General features: G+C 33.6%; 4 protein-coding genes and 1 pseudogene across 4 annotated transcripts in view; 3 read left to right on the plus strand and 2 right to left on the minus strand.

The window, feature by feature from the left end:
- LOC115016076 (gonadotropin-releasing hormone II receptor-like) overlaps positions 1-228 on the minus strand; it is a 4624-nt gene extending 4396 nt beyond the window's left edge. The window contains exon 1 of the mRNA XM_029443737.1: positions 219-228. Within this exon, the coding sequence (XP_029299597.1) occupies positions 219-228 (10 nt within the window). The remainder of the gene's footprint in view (positions 1-218) is intronic.
- Positions 1-2892, plus strand: part of LOC115015795 (CMP-N-acetylneuraminate-beta-galactosamide-alpha-2,3-sialyltransferase 1-like) — a 3627-nt gene extending 735 nt beyond the window's left edge. The window contains exons 2-7 of the mRNA XM_029443361.1: positions 322-572; positions 664-860; positions 1028-1207; positions 2288-2333; positions 2423-2542; positions 2725-2892. Of these exons, the coding sequence (XP_029299221.1) occupies positions 357-572; positions 664-860; positions 1028-1207; positions 2288-2333; positions 2423-2542; positions 2725-2892 (927 nt within the window). The 5' untranslated portion in view covers positions 322-356. The remainder of the gene's footprint in view (positions 1-321; positions 573-663; positions 861-1027; positions 1208-2287; positions 2334-2422; positions 2543-2724) is intronic.
- A 5083-nt stretch (positions 2893-7975) lies between these two features.
- Positions 7976-17500, plus strand: part of LOC115016137 (CMP-N-acetylneuraminate-beta-galactosamide-alpha-2,3-sialyltransferase 1-like) — a 78755-nt gene continuing 69230 nt past the window's right edge. The window contains exon 1 of the mRNA XM_029443808.1: positions 7976-8091. The gene's annotated coding sequence lies outside the window, so the exon portion shown is untranslated. The remainder of the gene's footprint in view (positions 8092-17500) is intronic.
- On the minus strand, positions 15707-16561 carry LOC115016138 (CMP-N-acetylneuraminate-beta-galactosamide-alpha-2,3-sialyltransferase 1-like). Its single transcript, XM_029443809.1, has 3 exons — positions 16346-16561; positions 16058-16254; positions 15707-15890 (listed from the first exon to the last, which is right to left on the minus strand). Exons 1-3 carry the CDS (start codon positions 16559-16561, stop codon positions 15707-15709), a joined length of 597 nt encoding a protein of 198 aa, XP_029299669.1.
- The window catches only part of LOC115016077 (gonadotropin-releasing hormone II receptor-like), a 3942-nt pseudogene continuing 3589 nt past the window's right edge, over positions 17148-17500 (plus strand).

The raw sequence follows: 17500 nt of genomic DNA on the forward strand, positions 1-17500 counted from the left end.
CAAAGTGCTTCACAGCAAAAACATAGTACAAGATTAGACAGAGCATTTACAGGACAATAATCACAGTGTTGATGTACATGAGTCTGAAAGTTGGTGGAAGCCAGTGTAGAGCGGCTAACACTGGACTGATGTGGTCTCTCCTCTTGGTTCTAGTCAGCAACAGCGCAGATGGTCTGCCATGGTGGACATCTGTAAATAAAAATACCAGCACAGCCTACATCGTTCCATATTTATGATATTGTACATGAAACATTAAACATGTTGAAATCACGTCTTTGTTTCGACCATATTTTTCTGTGTCTCCACACACTTTGTCCACAGATTGGAACGTCTTCCAAAAGCAGCACACAGCCACGATGCTTTTAAAGGTCAAAGTGCTCGTTTTCCTCCTGGGTGTGACCAGCATCTGTATGTTTTGGAGAGCATACATGCCCATGTCACACAGTGTCTGGGCTTCTAATCAACGTGTATCTGAAGAAGATCAGTGGTTAATGAAGCATCTCAGCAAATCTGTTGAACCATTCTTGGCGCCAAACTTCAATCTCGAAGAAGACACTTTCAACTGGTGGAAGGTAAGCTGACAAAACCTCTGAACCTGCAGTTCAAATCAGATAATGGTACAACTGAAAACTTGTCTAACACCAACCTTTGTGTTCCTGGCAGTATTTACAAAGTGAAAAGCGCAGCTTTAGCACCTTTAAAAGAACAGCAGATGAGCTGTTCCAGATGTTCCCTCACATTGCGGATGTTAAAGGATCCGGCCCTAAACGCCGAACGACTTGTGCTGTGGTGGGGAATTCTGGTAATTTGAAGAAATCCCAGTTTGGACCTCTCATAGATTTCCATGATGTCATTATAAGGTAAATCCTCAAAAAAAAAGAAAGAAAGCTGTTTTGAAATATTACTGTCTTTGGTCCCTTCTGAGAAAACAATGATTTGAGACAGTGGGACAAACACTGTCCTCAATGTCAGAAACTAAAAGTCAAAATTGAAGCAGTCCCCTAACATATCCCTCTGAACTATTTAGAATGAACAATGGTCGTACCAAAGGCTATGAAGCAGATGTTGGGAGCAGAACAACTCATCATGTCATGTATCCAGAGAGTGCTATGGATCTAGATAACACCACTCATCTTGTGCTGCTTCCATTTAAGATACTGGATCTTGAGTGGGTCATGAAGGCCCTCGGCACAGGATTCTCTGGAAAGTGAGTATTTTATTACAGTACTTTTTATTTAGAAATTCAACTTTCCTAGCGGTCACAGCTGTACAAAGTAGTAGGTTGCCAAATGTAATGGAAAACCATCTTCTGGTTGTTGAAACACTCAAAACTCAAAATGTCAACCTCATTGTATCACCAAAGTCATTGGGATACATCTTCTGGAAACCCTGAATATCTGCACCATCCTGTAGATGTTGAGATATTTCAGTCTTGAGCATAATGGTGGTTTTATGTGTCATCGTACTGTTTACTGTTAAATTATTTAGTGTTTCCATGTGATGCATCTTTAAATAGCCAATGAAATCTAACACTACAACTACTGGTCTTTTATACTTACTCCTCTCTTTGTGCTGTATCCTATTACGTTGTTAGTTTGCTAAGACAAGCAAAGATAATGCATAGTACCCGAGTGTCAATCAAGTTTGATCAAAGGCCAACTGAGTATTGTCAGTCTGGAGCTGCAGCAGGCTTTGCACGTGATTTAGACAAACTCTCTAAAGGAGGACAATGTCTCCAAACATGGAAGCCCAATCATTTCAATGAATGCTTCTCACCACCATCGCCTGTGATAATAAGCACTGCATTAGTGCAATTCTACGTCAGTAGCGTCTTCCCTCTGAAGAGCTCTATATACGCTTACGTGTGTGTGCGCTATAAGAGCACCCTCTTCTGTGACAACTCACAGATCACTAAGACAATGTGTGCCTGTCACTAAGCAGATCATTCCTGCAGCACAATATTTACATAAAATGCAAACACTGAGCAAGAGTAATGTTTCCATTCATGTAGGCAAATCTATCATGCTAGAAACTTGAGTACAAGTCCTGTCTTGGAAAAACAATGTTGTTGGCTTTGTTGAACCATTCCCCATGCACGAGACAGGCCCAGTGGAAGAATGGGGCCACTACATACCATGTAGTCATGGATTGATTACTGAAAAGGCCAACAGGGCACAGGAGCCCACTGGCCTTCAAGACCTATGAAATGTCACTCCAAGAGACGCATATCAACCAGGAAGAGACATAAAAACAAAGGAATGTTGACATGTTATGGTCTTTTCAACAGATCATATATGCCAATAAAATCAAAAATCAAGGCTAACAAGGATTTAGTGAGTATTCTTTTTGAATAAACGTTATTGGCTGTAAAGGCAATGGTTCATAAAAATATAGTTTGAAGTCTGATTCTGATTCATAACAGGTGATGGTCCTAAATCCAGCGTTCGTGAGGTATGTTCATGAAATATGGCTGGAAAAGAAAGGCAAATATCCATCCACTGGCTTTGTGGCTTTGGTTCTTGCGTTGCATATTTGTGACGAGGTAAGTTCATTTTTAAATTGGGAGTTTTCCTTGTAAAATATCAACAGTGTTGCTGTAACACACTTATGATTTGATTGACAAGTGGATGCAAACAATTGACGACTGGTGGAAAAAACAAGTTTCTTGTGTTGGCTTCCATTGCGATCTTGGTTCCTAAAATTGTTTAAATTTTGGTTTCCCAGGTCGACGTGTTCGGATTTGGAACAGACAATGATGGAAACTGGAGTCATTACTGGGAGATACTCAGAAACAAAGCGCTAAAAACTGGAGTACATCATGGACATAACGAGTATGGAGTTATCCAGAAGCTAGCTCAGCATCATCAATTCAGGTTTTACAAAAGGTTTTGATCTTTCGCTCAACATTCAAAGTTCGCTCAACATTCAAAGTATTCAAGCCTTGATAACAAAGAATTTACAAAGCAAAACAAGACTAAGAAGCCATTACCGCTCAAGACACATCTCGTCTCTGACTGCCTGGACACAACCCTTCGTAATTAAAACTGTGGTGAATCATCTGAACTAAAACTACATGTATAATGAATGTGACTGATCCCTCTCACTGGGTTTAAGCTACCCAAACTCATTCTGTGACGTTTACTGTGAAGAAGTCAATGAAATGAAGGATGACAGCTGTTGTAACCTGCTGTGTGCACACTCCCTTTTCACAATGGATACTGTTACAGCAAGATGAAGTTTGCATCAACCTCAGGAGTGAGCAGTGAAGCTTACGTCTATAAATAAAGCCGTTCCTTTAGAACAAGGGCCATTCTTTTTGAAGATTTTGAAGTTTTTGACATGACGTGACCACGTGATGACACGTTCCACGCGTGTTGTGTTCAGGGACCCTGACCAGGAAAAACAGTCATTCGCCTGTTTAAAATATTGCCGTCTAGGTTCTTTTGCTAGGGGATTTCTTTTTGCGTGCGTTTTACGAGTTACCTCGAGGGCCGGGTCAAACGCACAACGGATTCACAAAACTAGACAATTAGAAACTGTTGACTCACTCAGATGTGCATGTTCCGTATGATTGCTTATGTTGTCTGTCCTACTACCACGTTATGTAGGTCTTTGTATTTTTTGCACACTGGGACAGAGTTGCACTCTGAATCTCGTTGTACTTTTTGTATAATGACAATAAAATGCTTTAACTTAACTTTTAACTTAAACTGGTGAAGGAGGGGCTTATTTTTTACTATTATATATTGCAAGGTAGAATGTGAATTTTCCAAGGTATCAATAAAGTTTATCTTAACCTGTAATAATAATACACAATAAATATTTTGATGGCTATATTTTGTGTTATTGAATCTGATTGAATTACCAAATACATGTAGTCGATGTAGAAGTATAAAGTACTTGAGTAAATGTACTTAGTTACATTCCGCCACTGGTTAGAAATATGATCACATTAAAATTAGTATTTAAATTAGTTAACACAAACTCAATTATCTTACTTATTATCTTAAATTTATATTTAAGGGTCAACAGATTACAAAACGTTTTAAACTGAAAAAGAAATCTCAGCGGATGTAAATGTTGCATAATTGATATTAACAATAAAAACATAAATTTGCCATCTTTACATGAATATATGTAGTTTTGAAGTTAATCTGCATTTGTTAAATCAAGACATTCCTTAAGATTTAAATGCATCTTAAGTTCAGACATGGATGGGCTATATATAGACATTGACGCAAAAGCAAGTACAGGATATTAAAGGCATATTTCACATTTCCATCCAAACGTAAATAGAAATGCATCTGTTATGATAGTGACACCTCGATGTTTAAGGTTTAGGCACAGAATTAAGATGGGTGGGGTTAGTGCAAATGTTGGACTAAAAGATTAAGCATAAAGCATCAGTCATAGACAGTCATGCACAAACAGAAGCAGGGTTCCTCTATGAACTTCTCAAATGTTAGAAGGAATACAGAGCTCGCCTTGAGGTTGAATCTATGAACACAAAGATGAAATATATTATATATCCTTTAACAAAGTCTTGTAACAAACTATTAGCGTAGACCTCTATTGTGATTGCCTCGAAGAAACCCTTTCCCTCACAAATTAATATTCAGTTTAAAATACATCAAATGTTCTATAATGTTATTTAAACTGCCTATGTTACCATACTTCGCTCAACACATTTACTATGTGAAAGATACTTAAACACATCGCAGAAGGGATGATGTTATAAACCAAATATGAAAAAGTATTTTAATCATATAGTATGAATTACATTTGAATTACATTTTGCACCCGCAATATACCATGACAGCTCAATCATTCACGACTAAAACTTAAACAATTTCATCTATGTCTGGCAGAGCCTCAGTCAGTAGGGGCTTGGACTGTGAGCCGTATGGTTGCTGGTTCAAGTCACCGACCCGACTTAAAAAAATGGAGTGTGACTGCTACTTGGAGAGGTCCCAGTTCACCTCCTGCCCTGCTGTGGTGCCCTTGAGCAAGGCACTGGACATCCGCCTTACCCCTCACTCCCATTGCTCCCCGGGCGCTGTACATTAGCTGCCCACTGCTCCTGGTACTAGACTCCTGGTACTAGGATGTGTGAAAAGCAGAGAACACATTTCACTGTGTGCTCTGCATGTGTGACCATTCAAAAGAGGGGTTCATCCCAAATCTATATCATCTATATCTATATTCTATATCTATAAGAACCGTTCCCTACACATACCTGGGTGAAAGATACATATCATCTTCATTTTGAGATATAACAATAAACCAGCTGCTTTGAGCAGTTACAAGGCAAAAACAAATACAGACGAGCCCATTGCAGTTCAGCAAGCTTAAGTTAATATCAACAAGTAGATTCTAACATGTAGAATACACAATATAATCTGTTTGCACATCCTCAATAACCTAATTATGTCCGTTATGACTTGCCAGGCACAACATTAACAAGACAAACACAATTTAGTAAGGAAAAACTCTTCAACCCACAAAACAAAAAGAAAAACTTTTATGAAAATCCGCCATCAATAAGTCAATTTTATGTTTCCAGTTTTTGTATGTTTATTTATCTTTATGTGATGACGGGTGAATTATTACAACATCTGTTGTACTCTTTTCTGTTTATAGCTTTGTTAGATTGAGTGCCGTGTCCGTTGTTTACAAGCAGTTTACAACCACTTCAGGGTTAAGGGAACAGTCTGCTTTCAATAAAAAAAGACCATACACCCAGAGTTCTCACATGTAACATCCATCCATCCATCGTCTACCGCTTATCCGGGGTCAGGTCGCGGGGGCAGCAGCTCCAGTAAGGAACCCCAAACTTCCCTTCTCCGGACCACATCCGCCAGCTCCAACTCGGGGATCCCGAGGTGTTCCCAGGCCAGTGAGGTGATATAATCTCTCCACCGAGTCCTGGGTCTTCCCCGGGGTAACATGTAACATTTAACATTACATAGAAAATATTTACAAAAAGGTAATCAGTGCACGAGGGAGTGTCAGCTTTGCAGCAGCATGTCTGCTTAAGAAAACTGAGATGGGTGCTGATATCGAAACTCTTGAAGCCCCTCAGGAAGTGCAGCCTCTTGAGGATTCCCTTTGTGTTTGTGTTGAGGGTCCATGTGAGTGTGTCTGTGATGAGTGTGCCTAGAAATTGAAAACTGTCCATATTTATGACAGATGACTCATTGATGGAAATAGGAGTATAATTCCCTCTGGACTTCCTAAAGTCAACCATTTTGTCTGGACTGATATCAGACTTGCTGTTTCATCACCCTAAAACAACTTAATTCATAGACCTGATGGAAATTCAAGCACATTGGAACACAGGAGGTTCCAGCACAACGTTCTCTATCTCCACCAGTTCCACCTGTGTGCTTTCACCCAAACCTGGTGTCTCTTACAATGACAAAGATTCAGGGTCCCTGTGCCAGAGACGGTGACGCAAACAGGAAGTTAACTGAGATGCTTCAGTCTTTATCCCTTGATGCCCCCGTTTTTATTATAGGAGTTTTAAATCATTGTAACCTGAGGACATTTTTAAGTCATTTTTATCATGTATGTTAATTGTGCTATTCGCCTCGCTGACTATGTTTACCCTGCATGTACAAAATATGCTCTTATCCTGAAATCCCACTATTCCACCAGTATTCCCATTTATATGCAGCCGTCAAAATAGTTTTCCACCCGTGGCGGACCATATTAGCTGTTTACATGACCTATAACTAATGATATTGTCATATTCGGAATAATAATTCGAACATCTGGAACCAGTCTACAACACTGAATCAAAAACGGAAGTCGTCCACACCAAATCTGTAAAAGTATGGTCGATATATTATCATTATTATATTAATAATAATAACAATTATAATAAATATAAATATATTTAAATATATTCTTTCTTATATTTTTTCTCTTCATATGTACATCCTTTTTTTGTTGTTGTAATTTTGTATATTTTGTAATTATTGTTTAACTCAATTGTATATCGTACTTATTTTTTAATATTTCACATATATAATTTAATTTAGCTGATTTTGCTGAGCTGACATGCTGTCTCTCTCGCTCACATTTCATTGTACTGTTGACCCTGTGAATATGAAACTTGAAACTTGAAACTTGATGAAGGCGGTCAGGAGTGCACACACTGATCTGTATTTAGTATTGTTCTCTCTGCATATTTTAACGACATTTATTTGGACAAACACCATGGAACTGGTCCATCTTTATTATTTCATTGGTTTCAAGTTTTATGTCATATGCAAATTAATACATGGTCAACAGTTGAATTGACAAGGTCCATTGAGAGCAACCAGTTTGTTCTCTGACATAATGTTGTTCAACATTCATGAACTGACACACCTATTTGCTTCATCACATATTTTCTCTACAGGTGAGGCTCTGATCTTCCTGAATATGAAACTTGAAACTTGAAACTTGATGAAGGCGGTCAGGAGTGCACACACTGATCTGTATTTACCCAGTCTGATGGATCTGAGCTGTCTTGTACAAGCACCACGGGCATTGAACTTATTTTTAACATGTGTAGCTACAGTGGTGGAAGAACGACTCAGATCCTTTACTGAAAGGTTCAATGTGTAGTTTTTCTGTTGGTTTAATTTCTGTTAGACCTCCCTGCCAACGTCGCCACCCTCTGGTGAGACGAGTAACTACATCTACTGTTTGTGGATATCTTTCTACAGTTCAGCTGCAGGATTCTGCAAACCAACAGGAAGGGAGTGTCACTTCGCAAATATCACTTGATATGTAAACCTATATTTATGTGAAATTAAAATACTTCACATAACATATATTAAAAAACACATGTTTGTGGATAGTGAACTTTTAGCGGATCACAGTACACACGTGTATATTATCGACTGTGGAATAATAAAATCCGTCCAGACATTTCTGTTTGTGACGAACACGTGAACCTGATGGACTGGAAAAACACTTTGAGGGAGTTGAAACTCTGTCAAGTCTTGAATCACACCCATTGTTATCGTGATATTGTGGTTTAACAAGTGAATGAACTGAAGGTTTTCTCTCTTGTTTTACTCGAGCTGTCTCAGGTGTCAGGTAAGAGTCTTGGAATTATAATATGTCCAAATTGAAATGTAGGTATCTTTAGTTGAGTTTGAATTAAAGTCGTAAATCGTAAAAGTTGACTTTATAATAAGTTACAGATACCTACAATGATCATTTACACGAGTAAGAATTTAGTTATTGACATCAAAAATTAACATCTTGTATCTTGTAAATGTATTTAATGATAATTCATTTAACTCATTATGGCATTATTGGCTTGTAATTCTAACTAGTTAAAAAGCAATTGTTGACATTTGTAATTGCTAACCCTACTGATTACATGTTAAAAGGGATCTATATATATACTGTATATGTATATATATATATATATATGTATATATATATATATATATGTATATATATATATATATATATGTATATATATATATACATACTGTATATGTATATAATATATATATATTTATATATATATATACTGTATATTATATATATATAATATATATATATATATACATATACAGTATATATATATATCTACTGATAATGTATAGATATATACATATACAGTATATATATATATATATATATATACTGTATATGTATATATAGTAATATACAGTATATGTATATATATATACTGTATATGTATATATATACAATATACAGTATATATATATATATATACTGTATATGTATATATACATATACAGTATATGTATATATATATATACTGTATATGTATATATATACATATACAGTATATATAATATATACATATACAGTATATGTATATATATATACTGTATATGTATATATATACATATACAGTATATGTATATATATATACTGTATATGTATATATTATACATATACAGTATATATAGATACATATACAGTATATATATATATACATCTACAGGGGATATATATCAGTATACATTATATATATATATACGTATACAGTATATATATATATATGTATACAGTATATATATATGTATACAGTATATATATATGTGTACAGTATATATATATATGTATACAGTATATATATATATATATACTGTATATATATATATATATATATATATATATATACATATACTGTATATATATATATATATATATATACAGTATATATGTATACATATACAGTATATTTATATATATACTGTATATGTATGTATATATATATATATACAGTATATATATATATATATATATACACTGTATATGTATATATATATATACATATACAGTATATATATATATATATATATAATATATTATATATACATATACAGTATATATATATATATATATACATATACAGTATATATATATATATACATATACAGTATATATATATACATATACAGTATATATATACTGTATATGTATATATATACATATACAGTATATATATATACAGTATATATACATATACATATACAGTATATATATATATATATATAGTATATATATACTAGTTAAAAAGCAATTGTTGACATTTGTAATTGCTAACCCTACTGATTACATGTTAAAAGGGATCTATATATACTGTATATGTATATATATATATATATATGTATTATATTATATATATCTATAATATGTTATATATATATATATCATATATATATATATATGTATTATATATATACTACTGTATATGTATATATATATATATATTTTATATATACTGTATATATATATATATAATATATCTATACATATACAGTCTATTTATATAATATCTATACTGTATATGTATATATATATACATATACAGTATATATATATATAATATATATACTGTATATGTATATATACATATACAGATATGTATATATATATACTGTATATGTATATATACATATACAGTATATATATATATATATACTGTATATGTATATATATACATATACAGTATATATATATATATATACTGTATATGTATATATATATATTTACTGTATGTGTATATATATATACTGCATATGTATATATATATATACTGTATATATAGTATATATACTATATATATATACTGTATATATAGTATATATACTATATATATATACTGTATGTATGTATATATATATTTACTGTATGTGTATATATATACTGTATATGTATATAAATATATATATATACTGTATGTATGAATATATATATATATACTGTATATATATATATATATACTGTATATGTATATATATATATATATATATATATATACTGTATATGTATATATATACTGTATATGTATATATATATATATATATATATACTGTATATGTATATATATATACTGTATATGTATATATATATATATACTGTATCTATATATATATATACTGTATATGTATATATATATATATACTGTATATTATATACTGTATATGTATATATATATATACTGTATATGTAATATATATATACTGTATATATATATACTGTATATATATACTGTATATGTATATGTATTATACTGTATATATATATACTGTATATGTATATATATACATATACAGTATATATATACATATATATACTGTATATGTATATATATATATACTGTATATGTATATATATATATATATATACTGATATTAGTATATATATATATATCATGTATATATTATAATATAATCTATACTGTATATGTATAGTATATATATATACATATACAGTGTATATAGAATATATACTGTATACTGTATATTATATATATATATATATACATATACTGTATACATATAAATATACTGTATATGTATACATATTAAGTATATATTATATATACTATATATATATACTGTATATGTATTAGTATATATATATATACATATACAGGATATATATATATCTATATATACTTGTATACAATATATATATATACTGTATACATATCTATATATACTGTATACATATATATATATACTGTATACATATATATATATATAATCTGTATACATATATATATATATACTGTATACATATATATATATATATACTGTATATGTATATATATATATACTGTATATGTATATATATATACTGTATATGTATATATATATACTGTATATGTATATATATATACTGTATATGTAATATATATACGTATAGTATAGATATATACATATACAGTATATATATATAATATACTGTATAGGTAGATATATACATATACAGTATTATTAATTAACTGTATATGTATATATATACATCTAACAGTATATTAAATATACGTATATGTAATATATATATATACATATACAGTATATTATATATATATATATACTGTAATGGTATATATATATACTGTATTGTGATATAATACAATACAGTATATAAATATATATAATATATAGATATAATATATATATATATATACAGTATATATAATATAAATATATATATATAATACATATCCAGTATGAGTAGAGATATATACATATATATATATATATAATATATATAATATATGTATATATATATACATACTGTATATGTATATATATATATATATATGTATATATATACTGTATATATATAGATCCCTTTTAACATGTAATCAGTAGGGTTAGCAATTCCAAATGTCAACAATGCTTTTTAACTAGTTAGAATTACAAGCCAATAATGCCATAATGAGTTAAATGAATTATCATTAAATACATTTACAAGATACAAGATGTTAATTTTTTCTGATGTCAATAACTAAATTCCTTACTCGTGTAAATGATATTGTACGGTATCGTAACTATTATAAAGTCAACTTTTTACGATTACGACTTTAATTCAAACTCAATAAAGATACCTACATTTCAAATTTGGACATATTATAATTCCAAGACTCTTACCTGGACACCTGAGACAGCTCGAGTAAAACAAGAGAGAAAACCTTCAGTTCATTCACTTGTTAAACACAATATCACGATAACAATGGGTGTGATTCAAGACTTGGCAGAGTTTCAACTCCCTCAAAGTGTTTTTTCCAGTCCATCAGGTTCACGTGTTCGTCACAAACAGAAATGTCTGGACGGATTTTATTATTCCACAGTCGATAATATACACGTGTGTACTGTGATCCGCTAAAAGTTCACTATCCACAAACATGTGTTTTTTAATATATGTTATGTGAAGTATTTTAATTTCACATAAATATAGGTTTACATATCAAGTGATATTTGCGAAAGTGACACTCCCTCCTGTTGGTTTGCAGAATCCTGCAGCTGAACTGTAGAAAGATATCCACAAACAGTAGATTGTAGTTACTCGCCTCACCAGAGGGTGGCGACGTTGGCAGGGAGGTCTAACAGAAATTAAACCAACAGAAAAACTACACATTGAACCTTCAGTAAGGATCTGAGTCGTTCTTCCACCACTGTAGCTACACATGTTAAAAATAAGTTCAATGCCCGTGGTGCTTGTACAAGACAGCTCAGATCCATCAGACTGGGTAAATACAGATCAGTGTGTGCACTCCTGACCGCCTTCATCAAGTTTCAAGTTTTCATATTCAGGAAGATCAGAGCCTCACCTGTAGAGAAAATATGTGATGAAGCAAAAAGGTGTGTCAGTTCATGAATGTTGAGCAACATTATGTCAGAGAACAAACTGGTGCTCTCAATGGACCTTGTCAATTCAACTGTTGACCATGTATTAATTTGCATATGACATAAAACTTGAAACCAATGAAATAATAAAGATGGACCAGTTCCATGGTGTTTGTCCAAATAAATGTCGTTAAATATGCAGAGAGAACAATACTAAATACAGATCAGTGTGTGCACTCCTGACCGCCTTCATCAAGTTTCAAGTTTCAAGTTTCATATTCACAGGGTCAACAGTACAATGAAATGTGAGCGAGAGAGACAGCATGTCAGCTCAGCAAAATCAGCTAAATTAAATTATATATGTGAAATATTAAAAAATAAGTACGATATACAATTGAGGTAAACAATAATTACAAAATATACAAAATTACAACAACAAAAAAAGGATGTACATATGAAGAGAAAAAATATAAGAAAGAATATATTTAAATATATTTATATTTATTATAATTGTTATTATTATTAATATAATAATGATAATATATCGACCATACTTTTACAGATTTGGTGTGGACGACTTCCGTTTTTGATTCAATGTTGTAGACTGGTTCCAGATGTTCGAATTATTATTCCGAATATGACAATATAATTAGATATAGGTCATGTAAACAGCTAATATGGTCCGCCACAGGTGGAAAACTATTTTGACGGCTGCATATAAATGGGAATACTGGTGGAATAGTGGGATTTCAGGATAAGAGCATATTTTGTACATGCAGGGTAAACATAGTCAGCGAGGCGAATAGCACAATTAACATACATGATAAAAATGACTTAAAAATGTCCTCAGGTTACAATGATTTAAAACTCCTATAATAAAACGGGGCATCAAGGGATAAGACTGAAGCATCTCAGTTAACTTCCTGTTTGCGTCACCGTCTCTGGCACAGGGACCCTGAATCTTTGTCATTGTAAGAGACACCAGGTTTGGGTGAAAGCACACAGGTGGAACTGGTGGAGATAGAGAACGTTGTGCTGGAACCTCCTGTGTTCCAATGTGCTTGAATTTCCATCAGGTCTATGAATTAAGTTGTTTTAGGGTGATGAAACAGCAAGTCTGATATCAGTCCAGACAAAATGGTTGACTTTAGGAAGTCCAGAGGGAATTATACTCCTATTTCCATCAATGAGTCATCTGTCATAAATATGGACAGTTTTCAATTTCTAGGCACACTCATCACAGACACACTCACATGGACCCTCAACACAAACACAAAGGGAATCCTCAAGAGGCTGCACTTCCTGAGGGGCTTCAAGAGTTTCGATATCAGCACCCATCTCAGTTTTCTTAAGCAGACATGCTGCTGCAAAGCTGACACTCCCTCGTGCACTGATTACCTTTTTGTAAATATTTTCTATGTAATGTTAAATGTTACATGTACCCGGGGAAGACCCAGGACTCGGTGGAGAGATTATATCACCTCACTGGCCTGGGAACACCTCGGGATCCCCGAGTTGGAGCTGGCGGATGTGGTCCGGAGAAGGGAAGTTTGGGGTTCCTTACTGGAGCTGCTGCCCCCGCGACCTGACCCCGGATAAGCGGTAGACGATGGATGGATGGATGTTACATGTGAGAAGGTATATGGTCTTTTTTTATTGAAAGCAGACTGTTCCCTTAACCCTGAAGTGGTTGTAAACTGCTTGTAAACAACGGACACGGCACTCAATCTAACAAAGCTATAAACAGAAAAGAGTACAACAGATGTTGTAATAATTCACCCGTCATCACATAAAGATAAATAAACATACAAAAACTGGAAACATAAAATTGACTTATTGATGGCGGATTTTCATAAAAGTTTTTCTTTTTGTTTTGTGGGTTGAAGAGTTTTTCCTTACTAAATTGTGTTTGTCTTGTTAATGTTGTGCCTGGCAAGTCATAACGGACATAATTAGGTTATTGAGGATGTGCAAACAGATTATATTGTGTATTCTACATGTTAGAATCTACTTGTTGATATTAACTTAAGCTTGCTGAACTGCAATGGGCTCGTCTGTATTTGTTTTTGCCTTGTAACTGCTCAAAGCAGCTGGTTTATTGTTATATCTCAAAATGAAGATGATATGTATCTTTCACCCAGGTATGTGTAGGGAACGGTTCTTATAGATATAGAATATAGATATAGATGATATAGATTTGGGATGAACCCCTCTTTTGAATGGTCACGCATGCAGAGCACACAGTGAAATGTGTTCTCTGCTTTTCACACATCCTAGTACCAGGAGTCTAGTACCAGGAGCAGTGGGCAGCTAATGTACAGCGCCCGGGGAGCAATGGGAGTGAGGGGTAAGGCGGATGTCCAGTGCCTTGCTCAAGGGCACCACAGCAGGGCAGGAGGTGAACTGGGACCTCTCCAAGTAGCAGTCACACTCCATTTTTTTAAGTCGGGTCGGTGACTTGAACCAGCAACCACTACGGCTCACAGTCCAAGCCCCTACTGACTGAGGCTCTGCCAGACATAGATGAAATTGTTTAAGTTTTAGTCGTGAATGATTGATCTGTCATGGTATATTGCGGGTGCAAAATGTAATTCAAATGCAAAGCCTGCTGCAGCTCCAGACTGACAATACTCAGTTGGCCTTTGATCAAACTTGATTGACACTCGGGTACTATGCATTATCTTTGCTTGTCTTAGCAAACTAACAACATAATAGGATACAGCACAAAGAGAGGAGTAAGTATAAAAGACCAGTAGTTGTAGTGTTAGATTTCATTGGCTATTTAAAGATGCATCACATGGAAACACTAAATAATTTAACAGTAAACAGTACGATGACACATAAAACCACCATTATGCTCAAGACTGAAATATCTCAACATCTACAGGATGGTGCAGATATTCAGGGTTTCCAGAAGATGTATCCCAATGACTTTGGTGATACAATGAGGTTGACATTTTGAGTTTTGAGTGTTTCAACAACCAGAAGATGGTTTTCCATTACATTTGGCAACCTACTACTTTGTACAGCTGTGACCGCTAGGAAAGTTGAATTTCTAAATAAAAAGTACTGTAATAAAATACTCACTTTCCAGAGAATCCTGTGCCGAGGGCCTTCATGACCCACTCAAGATCCAGTATCTTAAATGGAAGCAGCACAAGATGAGTGGTGTTATCTAGATCCATAGCACTCTCTGGATACATGACATGATGAGTTGTTCTGCTCCCAACATCTGCTTCATAGCCTTTGGTACGACCATTGTTCATTCTAAATAGTTCAGAGGGATATGTTAGGGGACTGCTTCAATTTTGACTTTTAGTTTCTGACATTGAGGACAGTGTTTGTCCCACTGTCTCAAATCATTGTTTTCTCAGAAGGGACCAAAGACAGTAATATTTCAAAACAGCTTTCTTTCTTTTTTTTTGAGGATTTACCTTATAATGACATCATGGAAATCTATGAGAGGTCCAAACTGGGATTTCTTCAAATTACCAGAATTCCCCACCACAGCACAAGTCGTTCGGCGTTTAGGGCCGGATCCTTTAACATCCGCAGTGTGAGGGAACATCTGGAACAGCTCATCTGCTGTTCTTTTAAAGGTGCTAAAGCTGCGCTTTTCACTTTGTAAATACTGCCAGGAACACAAAGGTTGGTGTTAGACAAGTTTTCAGTTGTACCATTATCTGATTTGAACTGCAGGTTCAGAGGTTTTGTCAGCTTACCTTCCACCAGTTGAAAGCGTCTTCTTCGAGATTGAAGTTTGGCGCCAAGAATGGTTCAACAGATTTGCTGAGATGCTTCATTAACCACTGATCTTCTTCAGATACACGTTGATTAGAAGCCCAGACACTGTGTGACATGGGCATGTATGCTCTCCAAAACATACAGATGCTGGTCACACCCAGGAGGAAAACGAGCACTTTGACCTTTAAAAGCATCGTGGCTGTGTGCTGCTTTTGGAAGACGTTCCAATCTGTGGACAAAGTGTGTGGAGACACAGAAAAATATGGTCGAAACAAAGACGTGATTTCAACATGTTTAATGTTTCATGTACAATATCATAAATATGGAACGATGTAGGCTGTGCTGGTATTTTTATTTACAGATGTCCACCATGGCAGACCATCTGCGCTGTTGCTGACTAGAACCAAGAGGAGAGACCACATCAGTCCAGTGTTAGCCGCTCTACACTGGCTTCCACCAACTTTCAGACTCATGTACATCAACACTGTGATTATTGTCCTGTAAATGCTCTGTCTAATCTTGTACTATGTTTTTGCTGTGAAGCACTTTGGGCTGCAATTCTTGTATGAGAAGTGCTATACAAATACAGCTTATATTATATGCAATAGTGGCATTCAACTGAGAAATACGGATGTTGTATGATATTATTAGCACATTTAGTGGACGACAAATTCCACTAGAAATCCTGATTAACTCTTTGATACACAACATGGGTCAAAAGTGACCCGAATGAGTTTTAATTGTAAATATCTTTGCAATAAATTACTTTAATCATTCAGAATGCAAGGTATTCTTCAATTAAATTGTTTTTGATCATCAAAAATTCATATTTTTATTATTATTATTATTATTATTATTATTATTATTATAGTATGTCTTTTTTTCATTGTTATCACACTTGGCACACATGTGTGTTAACCTGATGTAGTAATACAAAAACTATTTTAGTTCATAAATTAATTTGTGGTCAAGATTGTTGTCAAAAACAAGATATTTAATGAATACTTGGAATATTAAATGATTAAATAAATTGATTTCCAAAAATATAGCAAAGAAACACTCAAATAACATTATAGGTCAATACGGTCATTCTTGACCCATGTTCTGGCTTAGAAAAGGTTTGCATAGCTTGT

The sequence above is a fragment of the Cottoperca gobio genome, chromosome 11 (assembly GCF_900634415.1).
Source record: "Cottoperca gobio chromosome 11, fCotGob3.1, whole genome shotgun sequence".
NCBI classification, from domain to species: Eukaryota; Metazoa; Chordata; class Actinopteri; order Perciformes; family Bovichtidae; genus Cottoperca; species Cottoperca gobio.

Bases quoted from the DNA above. Each gene is read 5' to 3' on its own strand.
- LOC115016138 (XM_029443809.1), bottom strand. From the start codon at position 16,561: ATGCTTTTAAAGGTCAAAGTGCTCGTTTTCCTCCTGGGTGTGACCAGC. The intron at 16,255-16,345 runs GTAAGCTGACAA...TGTTCCTGGCAG, and splicing joins ACGCTTTCAACTGGTGGAAG to TATTTACAAAGTGAAAAGCG. The intron at 15,891-16,057 runs GTAAATCCTCAA...TGAACTATTTAG, and splicing joins TTCCATGATGTCATTATAAG to AATGAACAATGGTCGTACCA.